General features: G+C 36.6%; 1 protein-coding gene across 2 annotated transcripts; it reads right to left on the reverse strand.

The window, feature by feature from the left end:
* Nucleotides 1–213: 213 nt before the first annotated feature.
* Nucleotides 214–15,234, reverse strand: adamtsl5 (ADAMTS like 5). Of its 2 annotated transcripts, none has more exons than XM_059534881.1 (14): nt 15,088–15,234; nt 14,356–14,595; nt 12,260–12,332; nt 9,357–9,508; nt 8,017–8,077; nt 7,106–7,211; nt 6,868–6,995; nt 4,702–4,825; nt 3,617–3,700; nt 3,138–3,301; nt 2,526–2,733; nt 2,178–2,285; nt 1,125–1,196; nt 214–1,021 (listed from the first exon to the last, which is right to left on the reverse strand). In XM_059534881.1, exons 2-14 carry the CDS (start codon nt 14,403–14,405, stop codon nt 693–695), a joined length of 1,659 nt encoding a protein of 552 aa, XP_059390864.1. In that variant the 5' UTR covers nt 14,406–14,595; nt 15,088–15,234; the 3' UTR covers nt 214–692. The 2 variants fall into 2 exon arrangements, with proteins under 2 accessions (XP_059390864.1, XP_059390873.1); XM_059534890.1 differs by having other exon boundaries at nt 14,028–14,595.
* Between the last annotated feature and the right edge of the window lie 9,373 nt (nt 15,235–24,607).

Consider the following 24,607-nt stretch of genomic DNA (forward strand, 5'->3'; position numbering starts at 1 on the left):
AAAGGCTGGACTATAATTTAACAACCACATCAAGGTAATAGGATAATCTTAGTTAGTGTGCTAATGATGAAAGGGAAAAACGGCAGCCAAATATAAAGCAGAAAACAACTGTTCGTTGGCAAAAGCGCTGCGCCATAGACAGTTTATATGCTGCTTAACTTGAATGTGTAAATGTATATGTGACTCATAAACACTCATTATCATTTTACTGAGAGACTTTATAACGGTTTATAAGAGCAAAAATATTAATGGTAAAACATTCAAAATTATAAGGCGATATATAAATCAAGGTTTCCTCTAGAAATACTGTCAGCTTATATAAATACATATATAAAAACAACATCAAAATGCACATGATAAAGATATACATGCCATCAAGTGATTTTATGCCATTAACAAACACGTGGTGCTAGAAAAGGCATCATAAATTCTGCGTATAATATTTACTTTGGTGTATACGTTTTAGAAGGTGACTGTCCACCTAAAGTGCTTCATTTAGTGACTCTCTTTGCTTTGGTTTGCCTCATGCCCCCTCGGACATAATTCATCATGGCAAAGTGTCCATTGTCCTTATTGGGGAATGCAAAATGCTTTAGTAAAATCATCATTGATCTTCAATTCTGCACCTTGTTTTTTGGCACAAGAGTGAACTTCAGAATACGTGTGCAGTGAGAGTGTGATCGTCCCTGTGTTTACCCCCTGAACGGAGTCCTGGTGCCCCTGTTACCGCAGAGCTCCTCAAGGGGGCGCAGCAGGCTGTGTTCACGTGCTCGATAAGGCTGAGCATAGCTGTCCTCCTCCAACAGAATGCGATTGAGAGTGTTTTCATAATTAATATGCCTTCGCAGCATCAACACATACTGATGCCCCTCTTCCAAAAAGGGACAGTCACATCTGTTGGGTGCCCACAGGAACTCCCGGTGCTCCAGCCGATAACGGTTGCGGTATGTGTGGATGATTTGGACGTCATAGCGGGTCTCTTCACCATGATAGACTTTTTCCAGCACTTTTGCTCGAAATACTGTCACAGTAGACAAATGTATTATCATCATCCAATTATACACTATGTATATTACACCACTTGTATTAGGTTGGCACTGAAGAGATGTACGGATTGAACTCACCAAAATCTTTTTGGCAATACTGTCTCTGGCGCTCACCTTTCCCTCGTACCCGGCGACATTTCCCACAGTGGGCTACAAAAGGATGCCATGACATTAAAATAAAAAAAAAAGCCCAGACTTTGTCATACATAAAAAATAACAATTAACAGAGGGCATGATCAAGTTACAAGATGATATGCAGATAATGGAAATAATTTGGTAGCATGTCTACACTGAATTTTTTTAAATTGTAACATTGCCATTTCTGCAGTAACCTATTGGTAGAACCAAGTATTTGGTACCCACTGATAGATTCCTGCTTTCAAACACTCCTGTGCAAATGGTTTTTGAGTGACGCTTCAGAGGTTTCTATTTGCAACATGTCCTCTAAGAATTATAGCCAATCAAAGACATCTGCAATCAGAGGCTTTCAGGATAGACACAATCTGCAGGATGCCATTCAAAATGCTGGCATTTTATTCAGCACAATGTTTTGTATTCTATACGCGAATTAATCCCTCCATAAACACAATGTTAATAAAAGATGATTTGATCAGTATAGAGAACTTCACTGATTATAAAAGGGGTTTTCGGGAACTCAGCCAGTGACCACTTTGTGCTGAACTGAAGTAATTGGCATCTTCAGTGATGAAAAAGGGAGCACTATATACCTGCTTGAATAAAAGATTTACAATTTACAATTTGAATAAAAGTTTTACTTTTCATGCTTCTGCGAACACATAGCAACATTTTGAAATAATAACTGTATTAAACCCTTAAATACATGGATGTTTCCCCAATCATTATTAGGGGTCTTTAGCGACCCAGACCTACATATCCAACATGGATGGATCGCTAACTGCTGCAACAGCATAAAGCTCTCCTGATATTTTGATAAGAATTACAAAAGAATAAAGTAAAGCGTGTTTCATTACCTTTTGAAACTTAGGTTTGGTCTGAGCAGATGATTATGTGCACTTACACCGTACATTCAGCATCTGGCTCATATTCGCGATCTCAACCATATACTCAAAACTATCCTTTTCAACGTAATGGCAATGATCAAGTGCTAACCTCTACGGTGTATTGCAGGCAGTCGGTTCCTGCGGTTTTCATCTCTTTCCAAACGTGGGACTGGCTGCTGTTGATAAGGGGGTTGAAGAGGCCAGTGAGCAGCAGGACCTGAGGGCATGACCTCGTAAATCACAGTTGTATTTACAAAAGACTCCAAACATTAATCTTTAAGAGACTGGGGCATTTCTGCCAAATATTTCCCATCACACATACTTCAAACAAACTCAAATTAAACATATATCTATATCATAATCCACAATCTTGTCACTGCACAGATAAGATACTTCTAAATACCTTAATAGATTAATATATTTTTACTCCTAGATACCAAGAATGAAAGGTTTTTACCCCAGAAATGAGGTTTTGTGATTGGCTGTGTTGTAGTAGTGGTTGTGGTTGTAGTAGTGGTAGTCGTCGTGACTGGAAGATTAAAGGGCAAGTGGTTTGATGTGTGATGAGGCTGCCGAAGTTGACGTCTCCCATGATACAGGGCATAGCGGTCTGGAGGCAGCCAGTACTCATATTCAATCCCAGAGATCTTATCAGTGGACAAGACCTACAATCAGACCAGAACAAATCAACACCGATGTACTGGCTACCAGGGTTTAAGAATTGTGTTAATTTTTTTTTGTGTGTGTGTGCTCTTGTTTTTGTGACATATCAGGACACAACTCTGTATAATGACATGGGTATGACACAGGTATTACAAGGAGAGAGTGACTTATGAGGACATAACCCATGTCCCCATTTTTCAAAACGCTTATAAATCATATAGAATGAGGTTTTTTTGAGAAAGTAAAAGTGCACAAAGTTTCCTGTGAGGGTTAGGGTTAGGTGTAGGGTTGGTGAAGGGCCATAGAATATACAGTTTGTACAGTATAAAAAACATTGCGCCTATGGGATGCCCCCACTTATCACAAAACAAAAGTGTGTGTGTGTGTGTGTGTGTTAAAAGTTAACCATGATGTGTATGTCCTCCTGAGTAGGTCCTGGAACTTCAAAGCTCTCCCAGGTATCAGCAGAGCGCCGGTACTGAAGTTTGGTTCCTGCCACACTGTACTCCCCAGGAACACTGATCTTCCAGTTCCCATTGATCACAAACTGAGAGCGCCCATTCTGGAGTGCTTTGAAAAACATTTACAAGAAGTTATTATTATTATTTTTTTTTAAGATTTATTTTTTTCTTTTTCTCCTTAATAAAGGTCCATAATTGTAATGTTCTCGTACAGCAATCTGACAAACTGTATAAAGGGACAACGTTTTGTTGCTGCAAGAATATAGTGAAAAACTGTTCTCCGATATTTCATATTATTGTGCTAATAGAGACAAAGTTAATGCTTTTTTTATTCTTCTACAGTTCTGTCTCACATTGTGCACCTTGCCACTTTTGCTCTGAGAAGCACATGTTGGAGAGATCTCACAGAAGGCTGTGCTCTAACCTAGATAGTTTCTGCTGTTATCAGTCACTCTGATGTGTGTGGCCCCGGCTGGGATCATAGTGACCTCACTGTACCCAAACAGTCCTGCAGGGAAACAGATGAGAATTTAGTAATGCATCAATTATTTCCAACAGGTGCGCAGTCCTGCTCAGAACTGTATGTTTGCATGATATGTCTTGCTGCAGCTGCAACATGGATTGGTCTGAGGCACTGAACCGCAGAATTATGACCCAGGCTGCTCTTTTCTCATCTCCTTTGACTTTTGACCCTCTTTACAGAGCTCCGTGCTGGCAGCTTCGAATCTGTTATCCTACTCTCAGAAATCCAGATGCGGAGAAATGCGTGGGAAACTAAGTATTTTTTGGGTGGCCAAACAATGCCAGTATTATCGCTGTTTTCCCCAATGTAAATGCTCTGTCTTTTCAGTTGGCAAGCATGAAGGAAGATTTTAAAAGAGGTTCTGTTTCATGCAGAGAAGTTCAAAGCCAGAGGTGTCGGTGTTCAAGTGCACAGATATGTGTGAGGGCGAGAGAAACCGTGAGATAAAGAAGAAAAAGAGAGACAGTCACCCAGAAATCGCTTACACTACAGTTAAAAAGTTGAAATAAAAAATGACCAAAAGTGACAAAGAAAACATTTTGTTTCAAATAAATGCTGTTCTTTAGAAATTTCTATTCATCAAAGAATCCTGAAAAAAAAAGAGTTTTCACAAAAATTAACATCCAGCTTTGCCTTAACAGGAATAAATTATATTTTAAAATATATGTATGTGTATATATATATATATATATATATAATATTTAAACTTCAAACTTTCGAAACAGTAGTGTTGTAGGTTAAGGATTTCATGGCTAAATGGCAAATTTTACAGTTGTGTTGCTCTGAATAAATTGATAAATACAAGGATTCATTTAAACCAGATTTATACAGTTACCATTTATTCACATTTCTTACATTACATTTAAATAAAAGTGATGATTTCAAAGTTATGTTATATCTATCAGAACATATCTGCAGAATTCTGAGCTTATTTTCATGTTCTGCTGTTTAAAGTCAATGTGAGAGTAATTAGATTCATTGCTGACCGTTGTTCTGCCTGTTGCTTTGATAAACACTTCTGTGATGAAGGCAGGTTGAGTTGTGGCCTCCACACACCATGCAGGCGTCCTCCTGCTGCTCAGATCCAAAGATCAAGTCACATCCTGGCTTCTGCACACACACACACACACACACACACACACACACACAAACCCTGTGATTAGAAGCCAAAATATCAAGCACCGTCACATTCTGTAACAGTACAAGCTGATCCGGTAACGCTCCTGATGAAAACTGGAACAGCTTATGGCCCACAGAATCTTGGAGACCTTCCAGGAAATAAATTTAGACACTACTAAAGAGTGAAGCATCCAAGATTAAAGACCCTCAAAATAAATGCATTATCTACTAGACTAAAAATGATTTTTCCATTGTAAGAGCAGCAACTATTAGTTTTCATCCATTAATCTCCAGCATAATATTTTCTGGAATTTGTAATTGATTTTATGAGTTTTCAGCATTCCAATTTCATTTATTGAATTATATGTGTATTCAGAATGGTTGGATTAGGTATAAAAACAATTAACATTGTAATTTGCACCTTAGGCTTTAAGTCTACCTCAGTTCCCAGTATGCACTAAAGTATACACAATGCAGATTGCTCATGCATTTATTTATTTATATACATTTATTATATTATTTTTGTTAAAGAAATGAATACTTCTATCTAGCAAGTATGCATTTAATTGATTAAAAGTGACAGTAAAGATATTTATAATGTTACAAAACATTTCTATTTCAAAAAAACCTTTTGTACTTTCCACTCATCAAATAATACTGAAAAAGTGAAATCATAATTTCAACAAAAATATTAAGAAGCAAAAACAGTTTTTAACACTGGTAATAATAATAAGAAATCCTATGTTTTAACGTATATCATATAAGTGTAACTGCACCATCCTGAAGGGTCCCTGTGTGTGTGTGTGTTTAGGTCCACAGGTCCAAACAGAGTCAGGTGAAAACAGACTGACACAGATCTCTCTTTCTGAGACACCGCACACAAACAAGAGTGGGATCATGAGGCCCGGGCAGGGATCAGGACCATTCAGGCAGAAGTATGGCTTAAGCTCCAGAGCACAGGGGTGGAGGAGGAGACATCAGGGGAGACTGCAGAGGTAGAAGGGAGGTGTGCAGGAGTGCACTGTCCTCAGCAATTTCTGCAGGATATAATTAAGCCCTTGTTTGTCTTTAGACCTCCTGTGCACTCTATTTCATGCAGGTGCAACCCTCCTCCTCCTAATACATGACCTCCTGTCCTTATCTCTTTCTTTACCTTTCTCTGCCTATCGTAATCTTGGTAGTTTGTGAAATAATGATTCTCAATGGCACTTTCCCATGATTCGGGGGGCCTTACAGAGGGGCAACCACACACACACACAAGGTGTGCTTCACACATATGGATTCAATCTGCCACATGGTGCTAATGATTGGGCCCCACTATGCATGTGCTTTTCCTTTCCAGTCCTCATGTGATGGAAACCAAATTCACACCAGCATGACTTCAGGACTAGATGGGGCTTATGGTCCATTCAGTCATCTTTACATGCACAAATATGTGTAGGATTCTGTTATATGTACCTTGTAATACTTCAATTTTCCTTACAAAAATACCTGTGGTGAAAAAATGGTACCCTGATGGTATCAGATGGTGATATACCCCATAGTACTGAACACCATACACTAGTGACAAGTAACAATACATGTACAAAATACTATTGTAATACCATGGCACATGAAACAATATAGTAAAAACATTAATAGCATGAAAAGTTTAGACAGAAGAAGAGGATGAAATAGACAAATTCAACTCAAAGATATAAAATAAAAAATTTTGTACTTAGCATTTTAAAACATCCATTTAAAAATACTGTTAAATGTCTATTTTTAGTCAGTTTAAAAATATTTTTTATTGTAAACATTTGTAAATATTTCTAATCATTTATCCATTTAAAAATAGATTATATATTTTTATGTTTTAATTATAAAATTTAATGTTTAGTATTATTATAAAATTTGATGTGTCAGATCAGGTAGAAATAGGTCTTTAAAATATATCTCTCTCTTTTTTTTTTTTTTTTTTATTTTGGTAGGGTGCACAGTACTTTGTGGTTGTCAGCTATTATGAAGCAGTGTCCTAAGAACCATCTACTCACCAGACACTTTCCATTCACACAGACTGTCCCCTGATCTGACTGGCATGGTGTGCCATCAAGAACCCGCCCAAAGTTGTAGTAGAAGTTGTGTCCAATCGCCAGGCAGCTGAGCTCACATGGGTCAGATCCTGAAAGTAGTATAAATCAGGTTTCTGTCGGTTTAAGCACCTAGCAGATGGAGAAATCCACACAGTAACACAACACATACTTCAAAAGAGAAGAGTCATGCTTCACTGACCTCCATGAAAGGTAGTCCAACGGTAACTGCTGCCAGCAACCAGGGGTCTGTCATTGAAAGCTTTACACTGCAGTTCTCTGAAGTCCATTGAGTCAGCAGGACACTCCTGATGTTACAGACACAAAGCTCAGGAGAGAAAACACACATCTAGAGCTGCTAAAGCACCGATTCATTAACACTCTCGGGGTCACTAACAGCCCTGGAGGACTCAGGATGAACTTAACACATGAATGACCCCATTTTAACATCTGTACCAGGTATTGGGATCACAGGTGTAAGCGAGGTTCAATACGTTTCATATTATCAGTCAAACCACATTCAGAGGAAGTCAGGAACACACACTGCTAATCCATCTTGATGTGTCCCAGAGAACAGTGAAAGGCCGCTTACTCATCTTGAAGTTATCCATGTACATTCTTTGTCACTGTGCACAGTTTGAAAAAGTCCATACATATACAAGCACAAGACTTCAGGGAACTGCTGCTTGCCTGACATCAATATATAGTGACACAGATCATATGATCCATGCACATACAAAGTAAAATTAAAACAGGAGATTGACTAAAATGACTGCAAATGTTAAAATTTAAAGTAGAAGTAAAATATAGTAAAAGTAAATTTTAGGGATGAAACAATTATTATTATTATTATTATTTTTTGTTGGTATGTTATAATGTTAGCCTGCATCAACAAACTTATGTATTAAGTGATTAAAAAAAAGTGAAGTTACGAAACTGAGAACCATCTGTTTAAAATCTGACAGGTTTGAAGCCGGATGACCTTATGTCCAAGCAAAAATAAAAAGAGATAACCATATACATAAAAACTATCTATATTTAGCACTAACATGCAAGTTGTTACTGAAATGTAGATGTAGACATCCTGTTCAAACTGTACAGAATTTACTGCACCTTTGTGTTACAGATCTTGTATTGCCTGGTGTCCCCCGAGCAAGGCCCTCCAACCAGATTTCTAAAGAGAGAAACAATAATGAAACATTATCAAGTAAAACATCATAAGGCCTTTCACACAGGATGTGTTCTTGTATTTTTTACTGTCAGAAAAAATGTGCAAAATCTGAACGATTAGGGCTACAACAGCTTGTCACTGGGCCAATAAAGGAACTTTACTACACCTTATCTACCCTTAAAAGGTGCATATTAGAACCTTAGTATAGACATATGTAGTTTTAAGATACTACTGTGAACCATTTAGAAGGAAATAAGATAGAAAGTAAAGAAAATAAATAAATAAATTGGCTCTCTACCTGGAGCAAGAAGCCTCTTTTACAGAATCTATAAATAATAATTATTAATATTTATTTAGTGCTGTCAAACAATTAATTACGATTAATCACATCCAAAATAAAAGTTTTTGTTTTCATAATATATGTGTGTATTGTGTATATGTATTATGTATATATAAATACACACACATACAGCATATATTTTTAAAATATTTACGTGTATTTACTGTATTTCGTTGCCTTGTACCCACATGTGCAATGACAATAAAGCTGAATCTAATCTAATCTAATCATTTATATAATGCATGTTATATATAAATAGTTTTTATTATATATATATATACAACATAACATATATATATATGCAACATATTTTTCTTAAATATATACATGCATGTGTATTTATATATAGATAATAAATATACACAATACACACACATATATATTATTTAAAAAAAACTTTTATGTTGGATGCGATTTATCATTTGACAGCACTTAATTTATATTTTTATATTGTCATTAATGGAAATATTAAATCAGCTATTCAATTTAAAATTGTGTTTTTACAGTTTAGATGAATAAATGAAAATCCAATGATAAGAAAAGCAGAAACCCCAGTAAAAGAGATTCATCTGAAAGGTAAATGTATTTTATAACTTTTATAACTTCATGTTTTAATGGAAGATAAAGTGTGTCATAATAGCAACAGTGTAACTTTAAATTGAACTTTAATATTCAATATAAAACACAATTTTCCAGAGAATAACTGAACTAAAAATATTCTGACTAAATCTTAAACATTATTATTCAGACGACATGACAAAATTAAGAAGAGCGTAATCCTTTATTAAATGTGTTGAGATGAGATTGTGCGCCTTTTATGGTCAAGAGGAAAAATTAAGGGTACAATACCTTTCATGCCTACTATTTTTTCTTTGCCTACATGTATAATCATCTGACAGCAGAATAGATGGTGTTATGGGGTAAACAGAAGCTGTGCTTTACCTGGTGATGCAGGTGCGCGTACGGACAGAAGCCCCTCCCCCACAGGAGAGGGAACATACGGACCACCCGCCCCACAAGGCCCACTCGTTCATGAAATGTATTTGACTAAGCATCTGTGGTCCCTCACCTCCCAGCTCTACTCGTCTGGATGACTGCAAATGTATAAACAAAGAAGTGGATTAAAGGTTGCAGAACAGCAACAGAGACAGCAGTTGTGGTAGAGTTGTGCTAAGTGTTTTTTTGCAAGCTTACAACATTATGTAAAATATATTAAGTCAAATATATTTGTTCAGAAAGTCATTTCATGTATGTTAAGCACTGTGCTTTCAGTGTAAATGACTGCACACTAGTGCTCAAGACACATGATATGAGAGGCCACCAAAACATTTCCTGCTCATCGGCTATGCTAGACTGCACTTGACATTTGTGGAAGTGTTTGAGTGTTCCCCAGGTGCTCTATAACACACAGCCTCCGTAACACAAGCGGTATTCCTATCAGACCACCACTAAACGTCTTCAAAGATAACATGACTCTGTCATTCTTAGACCCGCTGCTACAAACATGCAGTAACAGCCCGTGAAGAGTGAGGCTCTTGAGGCCATACATCTCCTCAAGGTCTATGCGTATTCTTCTAAATGTAATGTAGGTGTGGAGAGCATGTTTTTCAGCTTCAATCGTGTTAAACAACTTCATACAGAGCAGCTGATTGTCTTCCTAAAATAATATTCATCCACGGTATCACGTTAATCTAATTTGAGCGACTAAAGAGGGTCACATGAAGCGTGTTAACATGTCGCAACAAAATGAAAAGATTTCAGCACACAAACAGAGCATTGAACTTGCATTCCAAAGTTTGACCCCTTAAGGGATGTTTTACTGGCACATACATTCTGCTTTTTGGTGTAGAGATGTGTACCGGTTCCTAAGATTAACCCTTTTAATGGAAAATTACAGAAAAATTAGGTTTGGCTGGACTCATTTAATAAGGTTATCATTACAGGAAGAAATGCAATGTGTGTCAGAATCTCCTGAACTTATTTAGCCTAGAGACCTGTGGTGAATAGAGGATTGGTAATGATAGCTGGGAGGGTTCAAACAACAGATGACTGCACTCTCACAGACACAATAGTGCTTTATGACCAACGTCCACCATCTTCAGTATCAGAATGACCCGGAACTGCCCTCATTACTGCAGCAAAGACTCAAATTAGTGTTGATGACAGTCTACCTTGGGGCCCATGGGCAAGGTGGATTAATGAAATCGACCTTTCACCTTTAGAACACCAGCTTCCCCCCAAAGGCAAGATTTTAAAAAGGACATGTTGACTTCTGAGTTCTTGGAAAGAGTTTGGGGAAATTCATAAGTCTGAATTGAACTTGTTGGCCTCCTGTCGATAGGTCTTGTTTATGTCCATTTAAAGGAGATGTAAAAGTCATTCCAGTGGAATGAATCTGATAATGACTGCTGGACAAGACCTAGCTTGGATCTTGGGAGGGAAACTGAGGGAAAATGACTGGGTGAGGTCCAGAAGGTACGAAAGGCAGAGTAGTACATGCAAGCTTCCCCTATAGCTACCAGTGAAACTTAAAGGAATAGTTCAACCAAATGAAAATTCAGTCATCATTTACTCACCCTTGTGTCTTTCCAAACCCATATATCTTTTGTTCATCTTCAGAACATAAACTAAAATATTTTAACAAAGCTGAGAGATTTCTGTCTCTCCACTGAAGAATAAATTCCACCAAAACTTTGATGCTTTGGTTGACATTGTAATCAATCAATGTGAATCAAAGGGTTTAATCCAAGTCTTTTGAAGAGACCCAATCACTTTATGTGATGAACAGATTTAATTTAGGCTTTTATTTATATATAAATATCGATAAATACACATACACTCTTAAAAATAAAGCTTCCAGTTGGGTGTTTTAACAGCAATGCCATAGAAAAACCATGGTTTCTCAAAGATCCTTTAATTTATTTATTTATGTATTTTTTTGTGTGTGAAGAACATTTTAAAAATCCAAAGAACCTTCTTCCACACTAAATAAACTTTGGAGTAATGGAACGGTTCCATGGATGTTCAGAGTTCTTCATTTGCACTCTCCAAACTTACATTTTTATTCATGAATGAAAACATTTTGTCACATTTTGTACCAAAATTGTACCATTTTCAGGTTAATGCAATATCTGATTTTAAAATGGTGTTCGAAGGATGAATTTTGAGATTTTAAGTTTTCAGCTGATATATAATTTCTGACGATTTCTAAAGTGTGATAGAGAAAAAGTCAACAAAGACTTTTTGTGACAATGGTCAGAAGTCCTGTTATGATGTAGATTTTCGAGGTGCACTCTTGTCATAAATTAATCTATTACTTTTCCTACATAATTTTTTTTAACAAAAAACAGTGGTAAAATATCTATTTAGGAGTCTTAAAGACATTTCCAACGATATATACAGTAGTTTGTAATGATTAGATTAGGATTTAGTTGTATAGTGAAGTAAACAGATGGGAACACAGATGGGATGGGTGAGAATTAAGAGGTTAAAGGTTAAAGAAAGAGCATAAACCAAATGGCATGTTCTTCTTAACTTATCACTTCTGAATTGTGTATAAACAGCAATTCCAAAACAATACAGGGTGGCAACCCAGTCTCTGAATCCCCCTAGATGATCCTGCCCGGGTTTCTCTGATTAAGCTCTGCTCTTGGCAATCAACAGGAAAGACAACACTCTAGTTAAAGTGAGCAAAACCCTGGCAGTGTGCCTTGCCAGTCTGAGCATACCCAACTGACTGTTCAAGCTTGTCCTTAAAAACTCAGTTTAACTGTCTGACAGGACATTAAAGTTACTGTTGCAAACAGTCTATAAACTGAAGGATAATGGAATAGGGACCATCTTACAGGCAGAGAGGACAGGCAACCTGGAGACAACAGCAGTGTTATGAGGGTGAGGGCCTGGCACAGAGACAGCTTCCTGGAGACAGAGAAAATAAATCATGTAAGTCAATCACAAAGTCTTACAAACCATCCTATTTGACTTTAAAATGGAGCCCGGACTTCAGGGCTTATTGTATATGTGTTGTTGCTTTACATCAAAAACTCTTGATTAATGACCTATAGTGTGCCCTATACATTGAGAAATCAGCGCCACTGAGAAAACATGTTTACGTGCATCTTTTAGAGTACAAGTCTGACTCCCATCAGTGAGGTCAGAATACTAAGAGACCACACAACGACTGACTCATCAAAGGAGCAGATTCTCAGAAACTCGTTACAGCTTTGCTAAAGCCCAACCATCTTCTTTTATATCGTTGCAATTTGAAATTTGAGACGTTTAATGTGAAAAACTCATGTAAACACGCTGCAATAGTCCTTTCTCCATCATAGATTTGTGTACAAACATGATTCCTCTTATTAATCGTCTGTGGACATGTGCTTATGGGCTAAGAGGCTTATTTTAATAGCAACCCAGAGTGGACACTGGTCAGTTATAAACAATACACTCCCATGAAGAACTGATTCAGAAGAGTCATATGATGAAATGCATCTTCCTTTGATTACATGTGCATCTCTAATCATTGTGAATAAACAGGATCAAAAGAGATACAGACAGTAAGTAATGCATAATAATGACAGTACAGCATGCACTCAACAGTTTAGCATATTGAAGCTTAATTTATTGTCAAGATCAAATGTCAAGAGGTCTATAGTTAAAAGGAAATAATGATGTTCATTTCAATGGTTTTGACTGCTATAGCCTTCAGGTAAGAACATAAACCTGTGACTCTCATGACAATGTCATAAAAAAACAAAAAAACAATATGACATTAATAATACTTTAAATTCTAAAATATAGGCTATATGTTTTTACAGTTAAAGACACATGCTACATAACACATAACCCTTAAATGGGTCTGCAACCATTAGGTTTCTGGCAGACGAACCACAAAGTGCTAAATCTGAACTTAACTGGAGTCTTAAAATTTGTTTATGGGTCATGCCGAAGCACCTCAAGTTTATGTGAACAGTAAACTGTTCTCCTCTCAAAGATTAGATTAGATTAGATTAGAACAGCTGTTTCCTGGATGTGGGATCATTTTAAAACAGTTAAAAAACAAGTTCATCCATAGCCAAGAAGTCTACTAATAAAAAAAGACATAACAGTACAAAATACAGGTATGCAATCACCAGTACTGAAAACCTATTATAATAGTTAATAGAAAATATTACACAAAAATTCAAATGCAATCAATAGTGAGTTTCCAGAAACTGATGATAAAAATGTGGAACAAATATAAAAAATTGTATCTGTGACTGAAATAAAATTTAGCTTTGTATAATTCAATTGCAACAAATAAAGCATATGGGTCAATAACACATGAGTACGTCTGAGATGATAAAAATGAAAAACATTTGAAATCTATTTCAAATGTTTTTTTGTTTGTTTTTTACTGAATTTAAAAGGTTAATTTAGAGATGACAACATGTTCGTCATAGGAGAGGTGAATTTTTACTGTATTTTTTAATCATTACGCCATAGCCTTAACTAGAAAGACAACTTTAGTCTACTCCAGGTTATTTTCTTAGTTCTCTTCCATCTTCCCTTCAGCAATTCAATAAAATCATCAATGCGTTTCCATACAGTAGAGGAAATGCATGATCCACATACCTGTATGACTTCTGCATTTTAGGTCTTTGTCAGGTGTCACAAAATAACTTCTTGAGATCTGAAACTGGACTCATCTGTAAAAGTAAAGACTTCGAGATGTGTGATCCCAATGGTTTTTATCATCAAAAAAGTCGGGAAACCTAATTGCATCCATGTTTCACAAGCGTTTCCTCTGCTGGGACTTTTCCTTAAGTTTTCTCACACGCAGAGCCCAAAGAGGATAACCTGAATGAATCCTACATAATCCTGAATAGAAATGAATAATTGAAAATAAATATACTACTTCACATCCTCTCCACTTCTTTGCATTATTTGAAGTCCTCCTCACTTTTTCAAGGTGCTGTTTCTTAGGGCAAACTGAAGCACTTTCAGTTTCATATCAGTGTCCAGCGTCTGATCTCACAAGGAGAAGGTCTGGTTACAAGCCTTCAGATCTTCTGTCTTCAGGTGGGTTTCTGTGCACCACCTGAGTCTCTCAGTCACAAACAACATCCGTTTTCCTTGAGATTGAGAGTCAGGAAACTTGATCCTCATGTAGATTTCACATTCAGTTTCAGATTCACATCATCTGAGAAGAGATATAATATTGCGTTTGACCTAATTTTATCGTTGCACAAACGTTTAAGCGTCATTACATTCATAAACTCAACAGCATAGGCTATTTTCTTGATGATGATAATATAGTAATACAAATAATAAAACATTTCTATAGGCTATCTTAGCATATACTATCGTTAAGTTAAATCACATTTAAATGCTGTCTTTTTTCAGTAAAATCAAAGTGACAACGCAGTGATCAGTTTTTATTTCCAACCACTTTGAATTTAATTACTCGAGTTAATAAATCAAGTTGAAACTCTGATTAGAAATGAATGAAATTATTGTGGCGCGTTAAAAAGATCGGGGGGGAAAGGTGTAGGCTATATCATAATGAAATATTTTATAGAACCCTAATTCGTTACAGGCTCTGTCAGCATCATCTGTGAGAGTAAACCTTATTTCCGATCACTGACAAAACATATATAAACGCAGCGCGCATAATAAAGTAGTAGTGAGTTACCTGTCAAAAGCAGCGTCTGTGATGATCCTGCGTGTGCATTAAAGGCAGCCTGAGTTTGTACTGATGTGAATGAGAGCCGCAGCATTGCGTGCCGCCGCGTTCACCTGAAGCTCAGCCCAGTGTGTGCCTACATTCCGATGAAAACTAGTAAACACGCCCCTCTTAAACGGAATGTTCCCCAATCCAGATTGTAAATGCTCCAGTAGCTGTAACTCGTGCATGTACTAAATTGTCCCTGTATTTTGAGCATTAAGGCGAAACACTTCAGGTGAATTAGAAAATAAAAATAAAAATACCAGCCTGGTTATCGCCTTATTTACCCAGCTGATTGATTAGACTGATAATTGCAACAAAAAATAAAATAAATTAAATTCAAATAAAATTGTATTACAAGTTTTCTAAAATATTAGGTTTATTAGGTCATTATTATTATTTATTTGTATTTATTTATTTTTGACCTATTAGAGTCAAAAGTTTTTACAGAGGGAATTTTGGCTATCTAATTTTTGTCACTCCATAATTCAGAAAATGCTTAGAACGAACAGAAAACACTATATATATTTTTTTTTAGAATTTTGGGGGAATTAAAATGTTGTATCATGCAATTTATATATGAATAAACAGGTAAAAAAAAAACACCTTCAGGATATAGACAGGAATGAAAATGTAAAGTTTGGTGTGCGTTTAAGTATAGGCTACTACTGGAGTGGAGATTTATGGCTTGTGTAGGATACAAAAAAACTAATTTTGAGAAATCAGTCTTTAAAAATATGTATTGTAATTGAAATCTATTGACACAGATAGATAAAGTGCTAGAAAAGAAACACTTAACAGTGTCTTTTGGATGTTTTTTTTCCACTAGTCTGAAAAAACACTTTATGATAAACCAAAAATCCCAAAATATCAAACTTGACAGGTTCATGAAAAAATTTTGTTTTTGCCTGCAGTGTCTCCCCTTAAGTTGCAGAAAGATTAAATAACACGAAAGACGTGCATGCCATTTGAAAACAACCTCCAGAGGGATTAACTTTTTAAATAGATTTTCTTCAAGGCTCAATCTGTTGAGGCTCGTCTTGTGGAAGTCAGATTGTCTTTTTGGCACTGCTGGCACAGTTAGGCTTTTAAAACAGAATATGTTTAGGTGTTGTTGTGATCTATATGTGATATATAATTCTATAAGTGAAACAACAAAGATATTTTATCAATATACTTTCTGTGGAAGTAATCTGCTCAACTGTTGCTTGTGTTTGTCAAGGTTTGTTTCTCTTTTACGTCAGATCATTCAAGCATCAGATCATTCTTGTGGAATACTCATTGATCTCTCACTGTTTTCTAGTCAGTCAAGATGTTTAGAAATATCACAACGATGACAAGCCACAGCTCAACAAGTGGCTGCAGTTATATTGAGCTCTCCTGCAGACCTCAACCATGACCATGGAAACAGCCCCTAAAATAACTGCTATCAGCTGCAATGGATCATCACATACAAACCACAGACCCAGGCGTTATTATGTCTCTTGTCTCTGGGTCCTTTGATTAAAAAAAAGAAAGCAATGCTAACTAAGCACTTTACCAGAGCATGATGATTGTTTAAGTCCCCCAGAGCCTCAAATGGCAAGTTTCAGCTTGCAGAGAAATAACTTTAGCAAGTGTACCACATCTTTATGTTCTTCAATGAACATAGCCAACCTCTGTGATTTGCCCCCATTTAAAGGGATAGTCCATCTAAAAGATTTTGGCATCATTTGTTCCAATCCTGTATGAATTTCTGTTGAATGCAAAAGAAGATATTTTGAAGAATGTTTGGTTAAAAACATTCTTCAAAATATCTTCTTTTGTGTTCCACAGAAGGCAGTTTTGGAACAACTTCAGGGTGAAGAAATTATTCATTTTTAGGTCACCTCTCCCTCTAATCTCTACGTAGGTAAAGATCCCAGTCTGCATTATTAAATTGATAAACTTGTAATTTTGCCAACAGAATCCTCCATACATTGCACCATCATCTCTTTTGCACATTTTGAAGAAAATAAAAGTATATGATTGGGGTCATAATAGTCTTTCTGCATGTTAAGACATTTCACCAGTAGTTGGCAAAAGTGAGTCACTGAATAATTTATTTAACCAGTTAGATTCCAATAAGTTCAACCCAGTGGTTTTCAACCTGTGGGTCGCGATGGTATTGCAGGTGGGCCGCCAATTACTAATAAATAATAATATTGTTTTATAAATGTAAAAATGCCTAAGTCATAACTTAATAACATCATTTCATATATATATATAGATAACAAAAAAAAAATATTAAAACTGTAACTATGCTTCCACTATTCGAGCTCGCTGATTGGTTTAAGAATAAACCACCAATTTAAATATATTTTTGCTGCATATGCTACAGAACAACAAATTCAAACATGCATAAATGGCTGTCAACATGTTCCCTCCTGACTGCTCACCCCGCTGACTGTCTACCTGCTGCCGAGCTCTGCCTGGATCTGGTTTTCCCGTTTTTCTGAGTGGTGCCAGCCCGAGTTATTTTCTGTTCATTTCCAGTTCATTCAATAAGACAGTTAACAATCTAGCTTCTGAGTACTAAGTTATTAACCCAACAATAGTGGGGTCAGTTAATCCTGTATAACTTTCTTGGAATTGTTGTATTAAAACAATCACGTTCATGGATGTGCTGTCAGTCTGAATTTCAGCAGGACTGTGATTATCTGCTTGTGTGATATAGCTTAAAAACTTATTTTTTTCTCCATACAGCCTTAAAACCACTGACAACTGATCTAAATCACTCCATATACCAGCATTGCATGCAAATATATACATGATTGCTGTGTATGATATACAAACAGCAGCTAGTTTACACATTGTCTCTTATATCTGTACACGACTCTTCTGCATTCAGCAAGAGCAAAGTTGAATAGTTACCCTGGCAACCTGACTAGCCTTCAGTTCGCATGCTGTTTATTAGTGGCAGTAGTGATGTATCCCACAGTGCAAATGAATCCATTCCCTGTGTGCAGTTACTAGGTATGTGAGAGTGGAATGACTGCATGGTGAGGGCTGTTTTGGGATAGGCCTTGTGAGCCAGATAGTGCAAATGTTTGAGAGTTTCAGTAATGATAACAGGTCTCTGGAGGAGGGACTCCCTCCTGTACACTTCACTTATGACGGCTGCTCTAAATGGTTTATGCCAGATGTGGCGGATGTTTCACAGGTCAAAGCTACTAATATTATATATAGGCAGGTGTTCTCTCTATTATTCCCTGTTAGAATACATGCTATTTAAGCTTTACAAACAAGGGGCTGCAAGAAGGCATTCTTCATTCCTAGTAGAGAGGAACAGAAAACCACTAATCGTGTGTTGACAGATCGTTACATGACATCTTTTAGCTCAGAGAGCACTTACCCCAAACAATGTTCTGACTTAAATTGAGTTTAATAGGAAAATTAACAAGCACGTCAACTATTTTGACCCGGGAGGTATTTCGTACGAGGCTCTCCTCATCAAGATGTAAATAGCTGAGTGATTTGGAATGAAATCTCGGAGGATCATCAGCTAAAGGTTAAAATATAGAACAGCTGCTTAGTAGCTGGAATAATCTCACAGTGTGAAAGCCCAGAGGGCAGCAGATGTGTGAGAGGTTTTTTTTTCCCATCTCAACCAGAAATGTGCACAAACACCATGACAGAGTAAGAGTGTGGGAGGCAAGAATAAAATTTAAAGATTTTAAAAAATTCTAAACAAATTACTATCAAATGTCATTCACAAAAACAGCCTTGAAAGGGAATTTCCCTTGTAGCCATAAAAGACATAGTGAGAACCCCTTCAATAAACAATGACATTATCTAGTATCACATCAGAAACCACTGATGGAGAAAAAAAAAACTAAATTTGCAAAACCGTTTGTACGCTAGCTTTAGGTGGTTTTTATCTTTGTGCAAAAAAGGATTAATGCGAATAATGCAAGATGGAAACACATTTTCTGAATAAATTCCTCTATGCACATCAAAAAAGTAATGTGCGCTATGGGAGGGCATAACCTGACTAACCAGAGGATGGATCTTGTTGCATATCATCTGAAATGTTGTTATGGTCATTCTGAAATGCCCGATCAAAGTCTGTCATCAAAGTATATTTGTATAATTGCCTCCCAGAACTGTCTTACACAACTGCATTCCCAAACAGCAGGCATCCACCTCCGAAAGCAATGACCGCATTTATTGTGTTTCATCTGCTCGCTCTAAGAGGTATTTGATAATATATGAAAATTATTATATTCTGTGGCTTCTCCCACTTTTCTTATTGATATTTAGTGACAGTTTATCAGGAAGTGATGATTTTGTTCTCTTAGACTCTTTGGATGGAAACGGTGCTTATTTAGAAATGTTTTATGCGACATTCCAATTTTGCAAACAAGTTAAATTCGCAACTTTAGATGGAAACACAGCTTATTTAATAAACTGTCAACTTAAGGTAGCCACAATTATTATGCTTTTATTTCTGAAAATAATTTATTTATTTGTGTGTGGTGGGATAAATTAAACGTCATCTGCCATATTGTCACAATCGTATTGCATCATTGTATATGGAGCTCCTGAAGTATACCTTGTTGATTCGCTCCCTCAGTTCAAATCTAGGGGTTGAGTGTCTGTCCCTTGTCCACTTGATGAGCTAGAATTCACTTCAACAGAGGTGGAGAAGGGAAGTTTGTGAGTGTATGTCTAAAGTGAAGTTGAACGCACCCCTGGTCCTGAAGTGAAAACCTCCACCTCCCCAGCTCCACCTGTCTAGATCTGCTATGGGTAATTTCACGTATGCTATTTGCACAGCAGCGTCATGGCTACATGATCACAGTAGCATGGCTGTGCAAACTATATCCCGAGAGTTGTCATGATAAACTATGGAGTTCCCCTCCCTGATTCTATCACTATATCAGGCATCTTTTTGTAGAGATTTACTGATAACACTCTAGGAGAATTAAACCCAAGTTCAGCCATTCCACCGTTTGCTTAATGGGATCCTTGGGAAACACAGAGATTTTACATACAGGAAAGGAAGAGGACCCGAGGAGACTCGGGTGAATAAACTTCTCCTAAGTATCTTCATAAAACACAATGTTTTTAAACACAGCTGTGCTCTGACTCAACACAAGGTCATGTCCGTGATTACACAGTGTCAGTGTTTGTGTCTGTGGACACGTTTATGCCAGACAATCCTCTGTTTGCATGCCGGTCAGTTCAGTTGGCTGTATCTTAATCACACTAATGGGTTAAGTCTGTCTGTTTTGTCATAACATACAAGATCTGTAAGAATGCTTGCAATAGCTGGCATGAAATTAAGTGGATTTCCACAGTTTGACAATCCAAAAAAGTTAAATTCTTTAAGAGAAATTAACTAGATTAAGTATCACAGGAAAATAATCTTTCAATTTTACTTTCAAATAATTTTTCAATTACTTCCCACAATTATCAGTTCCTAAATGAAGTATTTATTATCAAAAGTTGATATACATTTGCAAGCATTTCCAGTGCATTATTTTTGTGGTTGTTAACTGATCCTACATCAGTGTTGGCTATTTCTGTTACCACTAAGCCAGTAGATTGTAATCCAAGAAGCAGCCGGATGACTATGAGCTAAATTTATGCCAGTGAGTGTTACTGTTTGAAATAAATCCCTGGAAAAAGTTATTGATGGACTTGCTGTTGTTACTGTATGTTTATGTTGAGCTAACAGCCACAATCACACATCATTCATAATGAAACAGAAGTCTGATAAAGAGCAGTCATGTCCACACACAGGGTGTCTGAATGACCTTGGAAAAGACTCTCGCCCCTTTGTTTGTAATACTGGGTGGCAAATGAAACCTAGGAAACCTGTGTGTCCGGGAAGTAACTGTAAATCAGGTCTTGCTTACCTCCCAGACTTCTAACAAGGACAAGACATTCATCAGGAAAAAAACTGATTTCAGGGGCCCTGCAACAAGTTTAAAATCAGTCTAGCCGGACTGGATAATTAGCCATGATCAAACCTCCTTAAAGTCAGTGATGCAGAGAAGTCACTTCAACGTTGAATAATGCCAACAATGAAACACAGAGCACATTGTCAGTCAGACTTGAACAATTTGTGAGAGATTCGTTCCACATGGTACCTTACCTGACTGCATATCTATTTATATCAAATAAATTAATTTGGGGAAATGCAATATTGATTTTAAGTTGAAATGATTTTATAATCTTATCTGTGCATTATTTACTTTATTTTATTTACTATATTTTCTACTAAGAAGAAATAGTCCATTAAAACTCCTTAGAGTCCTTACAACTGTCAGTCTAGCAACAAGCTAAAAACTGCAACAATAATACAGTAATATTAGTAGTGAAGATGTCTAAGGTCATTCACAGTAGTTGATAACTGAGTTGGAAGATGGCATCGGTTGGTTTTGTATGAAACAAGAGAGAGTCCACTGAGAGATACAGGACACATGAAAGTAGAGCTGGTTTCAGTTTCCTGGATCAGCAAACTGACATACAGCTTTTAATTGATGACAAAAGAGATTCCACAAAGTCATATATAAAGATTTTTCAAGAATTATTAGAGATGACTGTAAGTCAAAAGAAACATGTGGCTCTTGAGGATGAAGGAGCTGTCCAAGTGCAGAGAGCTGAGAGTGTAAAGAAAAGCTCCCAAAAGAACTAAAAGCTAAATCCCTACAGCACACACCCAAGGGGTTGAACTGATTTAACAAGCCCAGTGAGGGTTGAAGTGGGATTGGTTATCGACACAAGAACAAAATATAAAAGTTAGTAAGAAAGAAACTTGCCTGCTTACTTTGAATGTGTGATTTAAAGCTGTTTAGATTTCATCTATGTGTGTGGTCATCATCACATTCAGCTGCAGTCAGAGGTCAATGGTCTGCAGGACAAGGATTTGCCGGCATCCTTCCTAAATAATAACAAAATAACTTGAAAAGGACAAAATTAACAATTCATTAAGCTAAGAAGGGACATGCAAAGGGGCTGGTATCCACCATTCTGACGGGAAAATTACAAATCCCACGAAAACACTGACCCATCTGAAGTGACCTTAGATTAATTACATAACTTAGCAATGTAAATAAACTTTTTCTTAATATCTGAATTCTCTCACTCCCTGCTTGAGATTAGAAAGGTATTTTATCTTGCTGCAATTAAGGGGAAAAATGTTCATAGATCCTACATTTTAGTTTCAGATCCCAATTAAAATGCTAAAAAACAACAACAACAACACACACACACACACACACACACACACACACACACACACACACACACACACACACACACACACACACACACACACACACACAATTAAAGATGTACAGCATTAAACTGGCATTATATTTTTTGTTTTTTCTATTACAAAAGAATACTAGCTTAGATAGTAGGGTCTTCAAATATAGTTTGGGACAAAGGGAGACTTGGAAGTCAAGCAGAATTTTCATGTTTCATGTCCAACACTGGAGCACAACATTACACATTGACATCCAGTGTTTACTGGGCTTTTTATGTACATTTTTTGACTGTGTAAGGAATCTCCGGGGATGTTTTATATGGTTCACTCTTTTGTTAAGTTCTCTCTGTCACCCAAACCCAGAGTTTTAATCATGTCTACCTTCTAGAGGTAGATTTTTAATATAACTAAATGATTTATGTTTTAAGACTTGCCCTGGAAGTTTGCAGAGGCCCTAATGGGCCCCGGCTCCGTTTTTGGTATGTTTAATTGCTACCTAAACCTCAGTTAACACCCAGTCTGAAAGAACGAGCTCAGTGAATATATATATATATATATATATATATATATATATATATATATAAAGAAAAAACCTGAAATAATATCTATCACACAGCAAGCAGTCTTACGATCAGACTATCAAAGGCCATGGGTGAGAACTGTTTGCTCTGAACACAGTATCTTGACTTCCTCTTAATTAAAAAACTCAAATGAGAGAAAATTCAGCTTGGCTTCAGTAAACAAGAGTTGAGGGAGCGATAGCTGGCTTTTGAGAGTTTATGTGAATTCCAGCGGTAAAAGATATTAGCATGCTCTTATGTTCTTCCTCTCACGGCTGTCCAACATGTTATTACTAAGCTACCCGTGTTTTAAAATCCATTATCGTGAGTAGCCTACTGTATCACAGTAATGAAAGGCTTGCCAGGGCATCTCTCCACATAACTGAGGCATGTTACATGCTTCGCTGCATTTGAAGCAGACAGATTGTTCACACCTTATAAAAACATCTACACAGGACCAGCCCACATCGGTTTGTACCAGCACTATATCATATCTAATGGCATCAAGCTATGGATTACCAGATAGCGGAGTCTAGTAGATCAACGAGATCAAAGCAGGCGAGATTTCATCTGGATGCACAGGAATCCAAACCCTCATTCACCCTTCAAGTGTTTTTTATGCTTTTCATAGCATCACAATACAGTCTTTACAAAAAAAAGTGCTGCATACACTAAATTCTGTCATCTGTTTTTTTTTATTGCTACAGTGGAAAGTTAATGGTCATTAAAACCTTTTGGTTACTCATTCTTTTCAAAACGGTTTGAAACGCATGAGAGCGAGTAAATAATGACAACATTTTCATTTCTAGGTCAGGGGTTCTTACTACTTTCATCAGCTTAGTGATTTTAATATATCTCTCTGATCATTACGCTCAAAATGAGCAATCTTTCAAGTCATTTTCTTTAGTAGGCAACTTAATCTACACAGCGCACGTGTCTCGCTGCCTCCATCTAGTGGTTTAGCGTAAAAAGACAAGTGGGAGAGAAAATGTCTGCCTTCAGCAAGTTAATGTCACAAAAAAGAAAATCCACAGCAGAAGTCTGAGCCAGTTATCTTTTATTGGTTTATATTAAATCAAAGGAAAGCACTATAACATACTTCACAAACCAAACGCCTTGTGGTAAAGTACAGAGGTTTTCAATCTGGGTTCTGGAAACTCACAGCACTGCGTATTTGGCATATCTCTCATAGATTTCTTCTGCTGATGTGAATCAGAGGTGTTAAATAAGGAAGATATACAACATTTGCGCTGATGTGGGTGCCTAGGTTTAGGATTAAAAACCACTGGTTTAGTAAATCTGTAAAATCAGAAAGATTTGAATATGGCATATTAAAAAAAGAAAGAAAAAAAAAGGAAGTAACACTAGTGGACAAGAAAATATTTTTTAAATAATATAACTGTACATTTTTTTTTTTAAAAAGGTGACAAAAAAGACAACAAAAACATAAAAAGAAAAAAAAGGATTCCTTCTATAAACAAAAAAAAACTAATAATATCTTATTATGAAGACTACATTAAAAAAAGCCAATAAACACCTTTTTTTTGCCATTTGAGCACAGGGCCTGGAAACTGAAAATAAAAATAAAAGTTATCACAGTACACTCAAGAGGGACAGCAAGTGGTCAAGAGCAAGAATAAGGCAGGAGAAGATAAAACCTCCTCCCAGAGAGAGAGAGTGAGTGATGGGA

This window comes from Carassius carassius, chromosome 3 (genome assembly GCF_963082965.1).
Source record: "Carassius carassius chromosome 3, fCarCar2.1, whole genome shotgun sequence".
In the NCBI taxonomy this organism is placed as follows: Eukaryota; Metazoa; Chordata; class Actinopteri; order Cypriniformes; family Cyprinidae; genus Carassius; species Carassius carassius.